This window comes from Diabrotica undecimpunctata, chromosome 7 (genome assembly GCF_040954645.1).
Source record: "Diabrotica undecimpunctata isolate CICGRU chromosome 7, icDiaUnde3, whole genome shotgun sequence".
In the NCBI taxonomy this organism is placed as follows: Eukaryota; Metazoa; Arthropoda; class Insecta; order Coleoptera; family Chrysomelidae; genus Diabrotica; species Diabrotica undecimpunctata.
Window position 1 is genome coordinate 135,284,409 of NC_092809.1, and position 15,634 is coordinate 135,300,042.

Here is a 15,634-nt window from a genome sequence, read left to right on the forward strand (position 1 = left end):
AAAGCCCTTACGGGTGCTTGACTGTATATTTTATCTATTTTATTTAAGAGTTCAGATCTCGGAACCATATGTTAGGATTGAGCGTATTATTGTTTTGTAGAGTTTTACCTTTGTATTTCATGATATAATTAAGGATTTAAGAAGAAGATTTAACTTAAAATAGCATGTGTTGGCTATGCATATTCTGCGGTTTGTCCCTGCGGTAACATTATTTTCCGTGTTAACGAGAGTATATCGGAAGTAACGACCCAAGATTCAAAAAAATTATTGACAGCAGAATAGAGCCTTTAGTTATCTCTCTTGCAGCAGACAACAATTCATCTGAGACATAATATGAATATGAAAAAAAAAACTGTAAACTGTAGCTCAGTATTTTATTTTCTTCCAGATAATAAACATACCAGACGATAAACGATATATACAATAAGACGATCAGACGTCATTAAGGCAATTGACAAAGTTTGGCACGAAGGGCTTATTCATAAAATGAACTAACTTAAATACTGTTTTTGTTGTTTTATATCTATTCTTTTTTGTGTTATTCACCTCTATGAATGACCACGCTCTTAATCTACCAGTACTGAACAACGTAGCCTACGAGCCTATTGTGTACCTGTGTCCTTAGAATAATTCTTTATAATCTAGATCACCTTAGCATAATGGATACTTATATGAATCTCCTTGACAAAAGGGCAAATAAAAACAACAAGAAAGACCTCTACCTATTTGAAATAAGGACGCCGCTTCGAAGAATCCTAATCTTGTTGAAAAAAGAAAAAAAAGCTCTTCTTTCCTAAAATAAAGAACACAAACAGGGGTTAGGAGACTTTTCTAAGATAAACAAAATGGTTCAGAGAGATAAATTAAACATTTATTGTGTCTCACCACAAAAAGTTACAAAAATACAGATAATACATAAAGTCTATATTAATAGTCGCAAAAGTAAATATATAAATAACAAAGAAAAAGTTACATGTGTCCTATTCATTTACAAACTCAGGAGATGCTACAAAACTTACAAATGTTACTGAGCTATAAACTGTGGCAAATAAAAAAATTATTGCAAATAAAAAAATTATCTTTTTAAATAATGAAAGCAATTATTATCTTTTTAAAACAATGTCTGTCTTGACTTTAAAATTTAACAGAAAAAGTTACCTTAAATTTCAATAAGTTTCACTCTGCATGTCTGGGGTCGGGAACTGGAATAATGCTGGAATTATACTGGGGGCAGATCCGGGATGACGACCAGGGATAAGAAGATGAGGGCGGAAGCCAGCACCGGCTGGAACACAAACCTTGAAAACTTGTCTCCTTCAAAGACTGGAACAGGTACAGCACAATGGCAACATGAGGCCATCTTCAAAAACTGTTGTAAAACTGCTCAATACCAAGCATCCAACTGCTACTGTCACTTTATAGTACATTTTCGTGACAAGAAAAGGAAAACACGAAAAGATTACGAATTTGAAAATAAATTCGGACTCCAACAAAACTAAACACGCCTTTAACAGCGACCGGCTTTAACGGGAGTGAACTCTTACTTTTAAAATTCATTCGCACAATATTGGTATAAACAAAACATATAAACTGGAATATTCATTTGAAAAGCAGAATATCCTAAGAGAGGCTTATATCAAAGAATACCGACAAAATACACAACTTGTGAAATATAAACAAACTATAAAATGGTTTACATTAACTTCGGCGACGTAAAGATGAATTGGAAGAATTCGGTGTTTTAATAAATACGAATGGGAAATGAAATACAGTAAAATATTTTTCGATTGCTTTAGCAAATACGAGAGGATTTCAATACATATCCAAAGAATTTTCAAATGCTACAATGCGAGATACGTAAACACCGTTTGCCAAACCGGTAGCCGATCGTCCGGCACACACAAAATTCCACTGCGAAGATCCAGTGACCAAGGTAAAAAACTAAGGTCAATGGCTTGCTGGGCGGGTACACATTTGGAGAGAAGAGACAATTCTAGAGGATTCACAAAAAGAAAGTGAAACAAGGGAAAAAGCACATAACGCCACCACTACTACTGCGGCATCAGCGCAGAAAGACCTCTTGGATGCCCTATTTCCCAAGGCAGCTATGATAAAAAACAAGTAAAGCCCACCAATGTTATCTCTGCGATTGGGGAACAGCGCTGATAGCTTGGGAGTTAGGGAAGTACCCTCTCTACGAGGAGCAACCTCTTTCATCATCGGACATAAAAATATCTTACTCCGGAAATCTTGTGTCCTTGAAGCTGGGATTTACTTTGTTGTGCGTGTGTTTGTGTGTGTAAAGACGTTAAGTTGCAAGGGGTGCGATTTATCCGCATAAGCGGTGTGGGTGTGTGAGAGAGGGAAAATTTTATTTTACATTTCCTCCAATTAACATTGTACTATCGTAATATTTTACAAATTTTTTGTTTTATTTTGTTGTATTATATTTGTTCAGTGTTTTTTAACAATATGTACCTATTCAACTTAGTACAGATGATTTTGTATGCACGCCGATTAAATTTAACCTTTCAAAAATATATAGATAACCATCACATTCATCACACACTTATAAAATATATTCTTTGTGTTCCACTCATATATCTAACGAAACAAAATGGAGCGTTTGTAAATTATGCACGCCTATGTATTTTGGGGCTTAAAAAAATAAGTGTTCTGAAAACTTAATCTGCCTTATTTTTAAAATTCACAATAGTCCTAAATACTTCCCCTCATTTTTTGTTGGCAGAATATTGACCGTTTATAGAGTATATTAAGAAGTTGCATAATGATTGTGTTATAATAATATAATAATAATTATGTATTACATATTTATACAATCATGACTTTGCAATATTATATCCCCATCATAACTATTATGAATGTGGTTCTATTTATATCTTAAACAATTATATTTGAATTTTCTAATAAAGAATTTCTTTCATGTGAATTTTATGCATGTCATAAATGTATATACGGAAATAACTGAAATCTGACTTACCTGTCACTGCTCACAAATATAATTTCAAAGTTCGATTCTTTCTTTCTTATCATTCTGTAAACTTCTGAAAGTTGTGGGGTGAACGCTCGACATGGAGGACACTGAAAATGATTAATGTCTGATAAATTTCAATAAAAATATATTGATTTATTTTATTAAAACACCCGTTCATGTAGTTTCAATAGTTGAAATTGTCATATATCACTAAGCATTATTTTAGTCTCACAGACAACTACTATGTACAACAATGAGTCTTTTCATCTGTTTCGGTATCTAAGAGATGCTGAAACGTCTTATCTAAGTGAGCCATAACACGTCTCGAGTCTAATTAAGACAGTAATGGATTTTTATTCAAAGTTCTTTACTTTGTCAGTCTTAAAGGTTTGTATCTCTTCTTTTTTTCTATCAGCAATGGCTATATAAATCTGTATTAAATTCAGTGTCAGGGTGATTATCAGTCTTTCTCTTTAAGTGCCGTCTCCCAATCGGAGGTTGGATATCATCATCACTATCGTCACTCTTTTTACCACTGCTCTGAAAAAGACCATTGGACTGCCTCTTAACCAGTCCCTTAAATTTTTTAACCATGACACTCTTTTTTTCCTATACTCCTTTCTTCTCTTATTTTTCTCCGTACTTTCAATCTTAGCATTTCATATCGTTATCCCCTCATTACGTATCCCAGATATTGTAACTTTCTTATTTTATTGTATTTATTATTTAGTATTCTTTGCCCTGTTCTCGACATACTTCCGTGTTCGTTATTTTCTATGTCCATGCTATTTTAAGCATCCTTCTGTAGCACCAGAGTTCAAATGACTGCAGCTTATTTATGTGTTCTTGTAATAGAGACATAATACATCCCTGCCTAACTCCTCTTCTGATTTCAATTTCTGAACTAGGTTCGATATTTATTACAATTTGCGCTCTTTGATTCCAGTAAAGGTTTGTTATTATTTTTAAGTCCCTTTTGTCTATTATCAGTTGCTGTAATATAATTCTTCCAGATATTAGAATTAAGCTTGTTACTACTTTTGCTATTTTTCCGTAAGTGTAATGGTAATTACTATTTAAATGGGAATAAGCCACAATTAAAAGTTAAAATAAGTTTATTGACGTTTCAATTTTCACTTCGGAAATCGTTCTCAAAATACAAACATTAGTAAATTAATGTGTAACGGTGACTTGACGACCAACGAAAACTCTTGAAAGCAGGACTGAAAGAAGAACTACAACTATTTCAAGCTTCGGAAAAAGTAGGTCTTAAGATGAACTTGAAAAAACAAAAATAATGACAAATACACCGAATATTAGAGAAATAACGTTTTACGACATAAATTTAAGAAACAGTAAGCGAATACATCTACCTGGGACAGATAATAAAAGTTAACAAAGAAAATTAAACTGCCGAAATTACCAGAAGAATAAGGTTAGCATGGGCAGGATTTAGAAAACTGAGTTGGATCTTGAAAAGCAATAAAATAGAACAATATTTGAAAACCAGAATTTACGATCAGTATATCCTCTCTATACTCACGTCTGGAGACTCACGTATTCACAGACGTGGACACTCACCAAGTCTATATGGATAAAACAGTAAGAGCACAAAGAACGATGGAAAGATCAATGCTCGGGGTAAGACTTATAGACAAAAAAACAAACAAATGGATTAGAAGGCTACCAAATTAAAATGGAGCTTCGCAGGACACAATGAACGAGTAAAGGATAAAATATGGAAACACGAAATACAACAATGGAGACTATGGTTAGGAAAGAGAAACAGAGGAAGACCACAAATGAGATGGGCTGATGATATTAAGAAGATCGGAAGGCACAACTGGAAGCAAGTGGCGCAAAATAGAAAACACTGGATTGATTTGGGGGAGGCCTATGTCCAAAGTTGGATTACTTAAGGCTGAAGAAGAAGAAGAATGGTGACTTGACATGTGTACATTTGATTCCCAATAAGCAGATTTTTTGTCCTGATATTAGATTCTCTAGAGTTTAACCATCTTGTGTTGCTTATTTCTAGTATAACGAAGATATCGAACAGGAGCAAATTTCTTGCTCGATATCTTTTATAAAATATGTTCCGAGTTCATACATGCTTTTTACGTTCCATATTGTAGTTGTAACGATTTTGTTTATGTTAAGTAGGCACGGTTTTTGCTAATTTATGACATTGCAAATTCGACGTCCTTGTTTTTCCTTCCGAACCGAATCTTGAATTTCGAGAACCATGATTCTCCGAGCCTACTAATATTCGTGTACTATGAGAAAATATTCGATAGTAAAAGCCAGCAGACAATGTTAAAAGCATAGACAGAATACCGAATAACCATAGTTACAATAACATAATCAAATATATCTACCAAAATGCCACAGCTGGCGTAAGACTGTCTGAACAAGAAACAAATAATTTATGTATACAGCAAGGAGTACAGCAAGAAGACACCATCTCTACAAAGAGAGAGTATGGTATTAACACAGATAGAGAGAAGCTCAGTCATTTGAGATTTACAGATGCCAATATCCTTGGAAAGATTATATCACGCTTCCTTGGAAGGAGGTCAGACTAAATCTTAAAATGAACAACACGTATATAATGACTAATCTGGAGCTAAATCGAAACATTGCAGTTGATGGAAGAAATATTGTGCAGACTGCATTATATAAGTACTTGGACACGGAATTAGGTTGGGCAGAACTAATCAGACCTGTGCGTTCCCACGTCGCATAAAATTAGCCTAGGCAGAGTTTGGTAAATTAGACTATGGATTTAAATCGGACCTACCCATAAGCCTTAAAAGAAAAATCTTGAATCAGTGTGTTTTACTTATAACACACATTAACTTTCACAAAAAAGGTAGTGAATAAGTTTCTCGTGACTCAAAGGGCTATGGAGCGCCTAGTCTCGCTGAAGGTCGCGTCGTAAAACAAAAACAACAAACGGTATCGAAAAAATCGCGTCGCTAAAATAGAATTGGGCAAGACATGTCGCTAGATTATCAGACAATCGATGGACAAAATTTATTGTCGAGTGGAGGCCAAGAACAGAAGCACTATAGAGTAAAAGACGCTCGCCAACCAGATGGACTGATGACCTGAAGCGTATTTGCATTTACTGGATCCGAGCCACACAAGACAGAAGAGCTGAGGAAACCTATGTCCAGCAGTGAACGCGTAGAGGTTGATATTGATAACAATTTTCTTCAGCTATGCCCATATCTAGGGCAATATAATAAGATGATTTCTCCTTTCCTATATTATCACTATAGACATTGGATATAATATTGCGCTATCGGCTTTTAAAGACATAACACTAAAGTTTTTTCAGGTATGGCTATTACCTCCGGTTCTGTTTTAAGATCACCACGGCTTAGTTTTCCAGCAATGACTTGTTACCCTCACTTAATTTAGCCTGTAGGCCGATGCAGTTATGGGTGCGTGGCCATAACACAGAATTCACTGACTTATAAAGACTAGTTTTTTTCTTCGTTATCTTCGCTTAATATTGAAGTTTAGTCTTCGATACGGTTTTACCTTTATTTTTATGTGTTTCAGATATTACTTGTGCTCGATATATAGTTTAATGAAAACGCTGCATTGATTGAGTGTGTCAGTTTTATTACACGTTTTCTTAACTCTTGTTTTAAAATTACTTCCATAATATTTCAAACTCTAGTCATTCTTGAAAATAGTGTTAACGTTTTTTTCGGGCGCCTGTTTTTTAATTCAATTAACATTTGTTTAAATATCATTAGGCTCGAATATCTTATGGTTTGTAGACCATTTACTATTTTCTATTGTCTGTTATTTTAGCCACTCTTTTATGTTTGTTATGGTGAATTATCGCTATCTTAAAGAGTTATTTAACACAGTACAACTTTAAATATTCATGCCCTATTTAGACGGTAACTATTTCCGTTTATATGTTTGTGGTTCTAATATTTATTTATTATATACTTAGAAGATTAGATATGTAAAAATAATAAACAACTTTTAATGTCCTCAAAAAGCATGAAATATATTTAAAAGATCAGTGTACTTACCCAATTTGCTGAAAAATAAAAACCCTTTATCCCATCTGGTAAATCTTCAAATCGGATGTCCTCTTTGGTAAAATCCTTATGTTCGGAGTAGAAAGTACCACCTGGCTGGAGCACAATGTCTTTCAAAACCTATAAACAAATATTACTATAAGCAGATATTATATTATGTAGTAGAAAGTGTATTTTTTTATATTGTAGATATTAAAGTACAATTTCAGCCTTTGTCTTCATATTTAAAATAGCTTTAATTATATTTTATTGGAAATTGGCACCGCCCACAGGCAAGTCCTTCTATCTAATCCTTAAACTATTGGAGCTTGACAAGTGGGTGTATTTGCGACAAGTTTCTCCCAGTTCCTAAAAAGTTATCGCAACAATTAACAATTAGGTCGAGAGTAGTTCCTCAGACGACGCCGGACTGTTGGTGTGACTTTTTTGTGTGTCGTGCATTTTTAGAAATTATGGCCGGGCCATCAAAACGAGTGCGTTTTGGCGATTACGATTATGATACAACTCTTTTAAAGTGGCACAATGAGGAATGTGATAGTGACAGTGATGTAGACGATATTTTGGAAGACCGTAACATTGAATCTGAACACGATACATGTTCGGAATTTTCTGATTCTGACGAGCCTGCAGATTGTGATGAATTAGTAGTAAGGGATAGTGACAAAACCTATGTTTATGGTAAAAATCGACACAGGTAGTGTACGTCAGAAGTTGTCCCCTCATCTAGAACACGTAAACACAACATTGTCATAAAAGTGCCAATTCTAAAAACAAAGGCAAAAATGCTCGGCGAGGCTGCGATACCCTTGTCTGTTTGGAATATGTTGTTTAGTGATAACATTCTACAACATATTAAGCATAATACAAACACAAAATTACGATCAATGCGTGAGAAATATTCTGCTAGTTCTATCCATCATCTTAGAGAAATGGATGTTATTGAGTTAAGAGCATTTTTGGGACTTCTTGTTTACACTTCCATTTTCAACTCCACTCACCAAAATATAGACCGTTTATTTGCAACAGATGGAACTGGAAGAGAAATTTTCAAAGCAGTCATGAGCAAAAAAAGATTTGCTGTTCTTTTATTGCTATCCGATTCGACAATCCTGAAGACAGTGAGGAACGCAAAAAAGATGATCCAACTGCAGCTATTTCATTTATATTCAATACTTTCATAGAAAATTGTCAAAGTGTATACGGACTTAGTCAATCTGCCACAATTGATGAAATGCTTCTAAGTTTTCGAGGTAAATGCCATTTTAAAATGTACATGCCTAACAAACCGGCTAAATACGGACTCAAAATACAATGTCTTACGGATGCACCCAATGGTTATTTGTACAATGCTTATATCTACAGCGGAAAAGACTCAGATGGATTTGGTATCAGTGACTACAAAAAATTCCTAAAGCCTACACAAGCTGTATTGCGCTTAGCTGAACCGCTCTTTAGTAGCAACCGAAATATCACAGCTGATAATTGGTACTCTTCTATTCAATTAGTGGATATTTTACGAACTAAAAACTTGACTTATGTGGGCACACTGAAAAAAAATAAGGCTGAAATACCTCCATCTTTTCTGCCCAACAGAAACAGACCTAAAGGGTCAACTATTTATGGATTTAGGGAAGAATGAACTTTATTTTTTCATGTAGGAAAAGTGGGAAAGGCTACAGTACTTATATCTTCAATACATAGTAGACGTAATAGTGATCCCTCTACTGAAAAACCAGAAATTATTTCTTATTATAATGAGAATAAGGGAGGGGTAGATTCCCTAGATGAGAAATGCTCCAAAAGCACCTCAAGCCGTTGATTCCGAAGATGGAATAGAAGATCGCATATTGGACATTTCTATAGCAAATTCATATATTCTACATCAGTGTTACAAAAACAATCCAGTAATAAAAGAAAAAAGTGTTTTTGCTTTGGAGTTGGCTATGCAGTTAGTGCAAGATCACATGAAAAGACGAATGACAATGACGAACATTCCACGTCAATTACGTCTTACAATTAGCCAGATACTTGGAGTTCAAGAAGAACAAGAGGACAATCAGACGGATGTTCATATTTTAGAAAAACGCAAGATTTGCAGTTTGTGTCCTGGTAGAAATCGCAGGATGACAAAATACCTGTGCTTGCGTTGCAAAAAGCCTGTTTGTTTGGGATGTACAAAACCACTATGTAAAAATTGCATATAAAATTGGTAAAGTTTGACTGATGCTGGAAACAAACATTTTTAATCGATTTTTATTTTACCTAGTTTTTTGTCTAGTGTGCAGTTTGAACATTTATCCTAGGAATACATTTTTTTTCATAGTGTTTTTTATACTTTTTTTAATAATTTTTACAAAACTATGTACTTTTTCACAAATATTTGTACGGATGTCAGTTTTATTTTAATATTTTTTTCATAACCCAAATAATGCCCAAATCTAATACGTTCACATTTATATAATTATATCAGGGTATGTTTGTAACATTTTTTCTTAATAAAAAAATTATTTTTGAGCGTTGTTTTGCTTTCTTGAAAACAGTAGTTTCGCAAACTACGCCGGACCAGTTACGCTACTGCTACAGTACCGGACCAGTTAAGGGTTAAACTTAATATTAAAATTTAAGTTTTTTAGAATTTGTTGATCAACAAGAATAGCACAAATATATATCCTTCAATACTAAAGATAAAAAATATTAATATCTCATAACAATAACTTCCATATATGTGTGATAGAAGTAACAGCTCTCGCCTCAGTCAATATTCATAATCCACCTGCAAAGATAAAATCCAACAAATGAACGATGATTTACATAAGGAAATATAATAATACGAAACCACTAGAAGTACAAGCTATAATGGAAGAAAATTTCACTAACAATGATGTATAGAACACGTGAAACTAAATTACCATCCATTAATAAGAGCAGCAGCTGAAGAAACCTTGAGGAGACAAACAGATGAATACCATAATTTTTAAGAGAGCTCATACCTCAAACTGAAAAAAAAAGCTGATCACATTTAGAAATTTAAAAAAGAAAAATAAAATATTTTAACGTTTTTTTAATGAAAAATCATGAATGTGTTGCTTGTGTGAGTCCATTTCAAAAGGTAAAAGAAATAATAAGTTAGACTTACTCACAATCAATTTAATTTAACTAATCGGACGACCGGTTTCGCTTTCTATAATATGCAAAGCATCTTCAGGTCACGATACAAAGTTAAAATGCTGAAAATAATAATCCCATATTAGGGTGTTGTCTAATAAAGATAAAACCAAGATAAAAACATAGGTAGGTGATATAAATTATATAAATTACAGTAATTATGCCAATGTTACATGTCTGTGGTTTTATAAATGAATAAAAAGTTTAAGCAGACAAGGTACGACCCACAAATTGGTAACATAGTCTATTAAACTGTAATGAATTAATAAATAAACCAATAAATAAACATTACTTACATGCCGGTACTCTATTAGTTGATGGTTGAAAGAACATGGTTCAAACTATCTTGGATTGTAGATTGGAGAGCTCAGGTCAACTATTGTAATTATTTAACAATAAACGGGGAAGTTCTTGAGGAGACAGATTGTATGATCTTCAATGGATGTACCGATTGTGTGGGTGTGCAATAGTATAATCTTGTAGTTATCAAAATTTCTTTGATAAAGTTGTTGCAACATCTGGCAAATTATTGCAAAGTCCAAAAATTTTTATGTTAAAATTAAATTAAGACACAATTACACACACAGAAACAAACAGAAGACACTTAAAAAAACGGGGGACGAAACAGACATTTAATTTAAAAGGAGTGGATTTCCAAAAGAACTACATTTCTTAATAGGAGACAATGAGTTTTTATGTGCTGTATATCAGATTTTAGAGGTAAACTTGACAAATGTAGGTTAAAGTGTGACAGTTCTTCTTCTATTTTAAATGCTGTAAATTAACTTAATTTACAGCATTTAAAATAGAAGAAGAACTGTCACACTTTAACCTACATTTGTCAAGTTTACCTCTAAAATCTGATATACAGCACATAAAAACTCATTGTCTCCTATTAAGAAATGTAGTTCTTTTGGAAATCCACTCCTTTTAAATTAAATGTCTGTTTCGTCCCCCGTTTTTTTAAGTGTCTTCTGTTTGTTTCTGTGTGTGTAATTGTGTCTTAATTTAATTTTAACATAAAAATTTTTGGACTTTGCAATAATTTGCCAGATGTTGCAACAACTTTATCAAAGAAATTTTGATAACTACAAGATTATACTATTGCACACCCACACAATCGGTACATCCATTGAAGATCATACAATCTGTCTCCTCAAGAACTTCCCCGTTTATTGTTAAATAATTACAATAGTTGACCTGAGCTCTCCAATCTACAATCCAAGATAGTTTGAACCATGTTCTTTCAACCATCAACTAATAGAGTACCGGCATGTAAGTAATGTTTATTTATTGGTTTATTTATTAATTCATTACAGTTTAATAGACTATGTTACCAATTTGTGGGTCGTACCTTGTCTGCTTAAACTTTTTATTCATTTATAAAACCACAGACATGTAATATTGGCATAATTACTGTAATTTATATAATTTATATCACCTACCTATGTTTTTATCTTGGTTTTATCTTTATTAGACAACACCCTAATATGGGATTATTATTTTCAGCATTTTAACTTTGTATCGTGACCTGAAGATGCTTTGCATATTATAGAAAGCGAAACCGGTCGTCCGATTAGTTAAATTAAATTGATTGTGAGTAAGTCTAACTTATTATTTCTTTTACCTTTTTTTTAATGAGTTGGAGACGGATTTACTCGGAAAAATATGGAAAAATTATTAAAAAATAAACAGAAAATCTTTAAAGAATTTGTACTACTTCTTCTAAAGGTGCCTATCTTTTAGTGATGGTCAAGTCTACATTGATCCATCTTATTTACAGTACCTAGAAATAGATCAGTTGACGTTAGACAGGTCCATTTCTTAAGATTGGCCAGCAAGGATATCTTCTTCTTCATGTGACGAGCTCGATTATCGAGCGTTGGCTATCAAATTGGCTATAGTAATTTTGTTGACGGCAGCTCGGAAAAGAGGATCTCTTAAACCAATCTCTCAGGTTTCTAAGCCATGACGTTCTTCTTCGACCTGGCGCTCTTCTTCCGTCTACCTTGCCTTGTATTATTAAATGGAGTATATTATATCTCTCTGGGTGGCGCATATCATGGCCAAAATATTCAAGTTTGCGATTTTGAACTGTTTTGACGACTTCCGTAACTTTTTCCATCCTATACAAAACAACTTCTTTACGAACTCTATTCACCCAACTTATTCGTAGGATTATCTGATACACTCAGATTTCAAAGGCTTCTAGTTTCTTGAGAAGTGTATCCGTCAAAGTCCAACCTTCGACACCATACAAAAGAGTATGATACAATGCGTATATTGATGCTTAGATAAGTTGCAGAGACTCTTCCTAAGAACGTTAAAAAAGTTTCTCGCTTTTTCAATAGGAATTTTTTTTTCGTAGATATGATCCCAGGTATTCATAATGTTGCAGCCGAGATAGCATATTTTCTCCACTTTTTAACATTATATTATTTATTATTATTTATATTATTATTTATTGTAATTTGGGCATTTATGTTGGGGTTTATGTTGTTTATGTTAATGGTGATGATGATGTAAATGTCAGTGATCATTATTTTTGTCTTCTTAAAATTTGGTTTTAGACCGTCTCTATGAGATATTTTACAAACACTATCCATCATCCTTTGGAGTCCCTGCACACTATCTGTCATCAATACGGTATCGTCTGCATATCTAATATTATTTATACGTTGGCCATTTATTGCACTAACATCTTCTGACTCGGTCAAGACTTCTCTGAAGATATTTTTAGAGTATATGTTAAACAAAGCTGGTGAGAGTATTCAACCCTGTCGAACTCCTATTCCGACTGTGAAGATCTTGGACAGTTCACCTCTGAATCTATAAGTTTGGAATTAGTCTTATATCCTTACCATCAAGTCTTAATGTTTTTAGGATACCAATTAGTTTCCCATGTGGTACTTTGTTAAATGCCTTCTCAAAATCATTAAAACTTATATACACATCGCAGTTAATATGCTTGGCTCTCTGTATAAGAACTTGCAAACGGAAAAGTATTTGTCTCGTTTCTAATCCTGCTCTAAATCCTAATTGAACTTCACTTAGATGTTCTTCTAATTTGGTGTATTTGTGCCAGTAAATGAAAGATAGTAAGGAATACTTTAAGTGCATTTCTCATCAAACTAATTAATCTATGTTCTTCACATTTTCTACCGTTGGCTTTTTTGGGAAGTGGAATAAATATTGATTGAGAATTTGTACCGAAAAGGTAAATTTCAAAGACTCGAGGAAAGATAATATTACATCTTTCTTTAACACACAAAAAAGCAGCTTCCATAAACGTCATAATTGCAGAACTATGTTTTTATCTTTCATGCCAGCAAGATAATGCTATAAATCAATAATAAGAAAACTGAAAACTGTCCTACAAAAAGAAATACCAAAAGAATTATTTAAAATTGAATAAAACATATCGAAAAGATTACTGAATATATTTAATATTAGCTACTTAGTAAAAATGAGAGTTTGATTATATACGTTATGAACATAGTGATCTTGCAATGGGATCTTAGACTACTAGCTTACTACTAAAATATGCTCTTACTTGATCTACTGGTCTAGGTCTCCAAGGAAAATATGTTCCGCATGGATCTTCCAATAGCCTTTCTTGTGCTGATACGCTAATAGTTGTGCCATCTTTCGCTAGTAGAACTAGCGTTGGTACTCCAGATTTAATTCTATACCTTCTTGATAATCTTGTCTGTAATAAAAAATATATCTAAGAATTTAATAAAAAGTTTTTTAAAAATCTAGGTATTTTGAGACCATATTTTAATTTATTAATAGTACAAGGCGTACACTAAAAGTTTTGCACTGGCGGAAATTATTTGACTTCGTAAATATGATTTTCGTAAATTTTATGTCTTGTGGTAAATAACATTGACAGATTTAAAGTACTTCGCGTAATGTAGCAACTACAAACATTCAAAACAATCAATTTCGTAAATAAATGGAAAACTCTGATATAAATCCAGTTACTGAGGCTTAAAATATGGTAATACCTCCGAATTTTTTATAACTGCATCGATTTCTTTGAAAATTTCAAATTAAGCTTATCTCATCCCCCACTTCAAAAGTTATATACGCTCTAGGTACGCTTTTTGTTTTTAAGGGGTGAAAACTACCCCTTATTGAAGAAAGTGGGAAACGCACGGATTTTATTATTTTATGCACTTAAATCTTGTTTATTCGCATAAACCCTTTAAACCCTTTAAAAACCCTTAAAAGTTAATACTTTTTATAAAAATAATATGAAAAAAAAGTCGTAGCAGCTTGAGACATTTCAATTATGTATTTAAATACAAATAAAAATTAATACCCTAGCTATACAATAATATTTTATTTATTGGAAATTTTCAACCCTTACAACCACCCTTATGACAAAAATGAATTTAAAAAGAATTAAAAAATATTTTTATCGGTTTGAAACATTTCTTGAGTGAAATTTTATTTAACAAAAATTTATTTTTTGCATATAAAATAACTTTTTATTATAATTTCAACATTTCAACTCTCACAACCAACCCCTTTTTTAAAAAATTAATTTAACATATTTTTATTGTTCTGAAATATTTCTTGAGTGCATTTTATTAAACAAAAATTAATTTCTTGCTTATAAAATAACATTTTATTATAAATTCAACATTTCAACCTTCACAACCTTGTCAAAAATGAATTAAAAAATATTTTTAACGATTTGAAACATTTTTAGAGTGCATTGTTTGTAGACAAAAATTAATTTTTTACTTATAAAATGAGCCTACTTTCTTCAACCCTTACAAGCACCCCTTTTGATGAAAATAAAATCCTTAAATTCTTAACTTAGACATGGACATAAATAGAAAAAATTTAGTTTATAATATATTACAATTTTTTTATTTTCCAAAAAAACTAAAAATAAATAATATTTATATAAAACGAGGTATAAAATAAATAAATATCTATTCATCATCGGAATCATGATTTTCACCGTGCAATTGGTCTTCGTTTACTGGAGGACAATTTTGGCAATTGTCACCACAACATGTTCCGCATGTTGCATTGCAAAATAATCCCAGCCTCCGACAGCCACACGCTGATCCGCAACCTTTTTTTTTACAATAACTCGGTTAATTTTAATGCTACAACATGCATAAAAAACGATTTTACAGGTAATTTAACGGGCTATAAGTATAGGAATGTTAAAACATTCTAAAGTCCTTCATGTTTAAAGGGTTTGGTCTCCGACCCTTTGACCCTGGAAGGGTCAAAAGGTCGGAGACCAGTGGTTCATGCGCTATAAAGCAAACTTCAACCAACTATATCTCCGTTATTTTTTAAGCTACAAAAAAAATTAAAAAATGAAAATTTTTGTTGAAAAAAAAACCTATTTTCTTGTATTATGTCATCTTTTACGTAT

At 32.7% G+C, this 15,634-nt stretch overlaps 1 protein-coding gene across 1 annotated transcript in view; it reads right to left on the bottom strand.

The window, feature by feature from the left end:
* The window catches only part of LOC140445876 (nucleoredoxin-like), a 172,783-nt gene that overhangs the window by 108,759 nt on the left and 48,390 nt on the right, over positions 1–15,634 (bottom strand). Inside the window, exons 4-6 of the mRNA XM_072538281.1 lie at positions 13,781–13,936; positions 7,054–7,182; positions 3,002–3,102 (exon numbers count right to left, since the gene is read on the bottom strand). Coding sequence (XP_072394382.1) covers positions 3,002–3,102; positions 7,054–7,182; positions 13,781–13,936 — 386 coding nt within the window. The remainder of the gene's footprint in view (positions 1–3,001; positions 3,103–7,053; positions 7,183–13,780; positions 13,937–15,634) is intronic.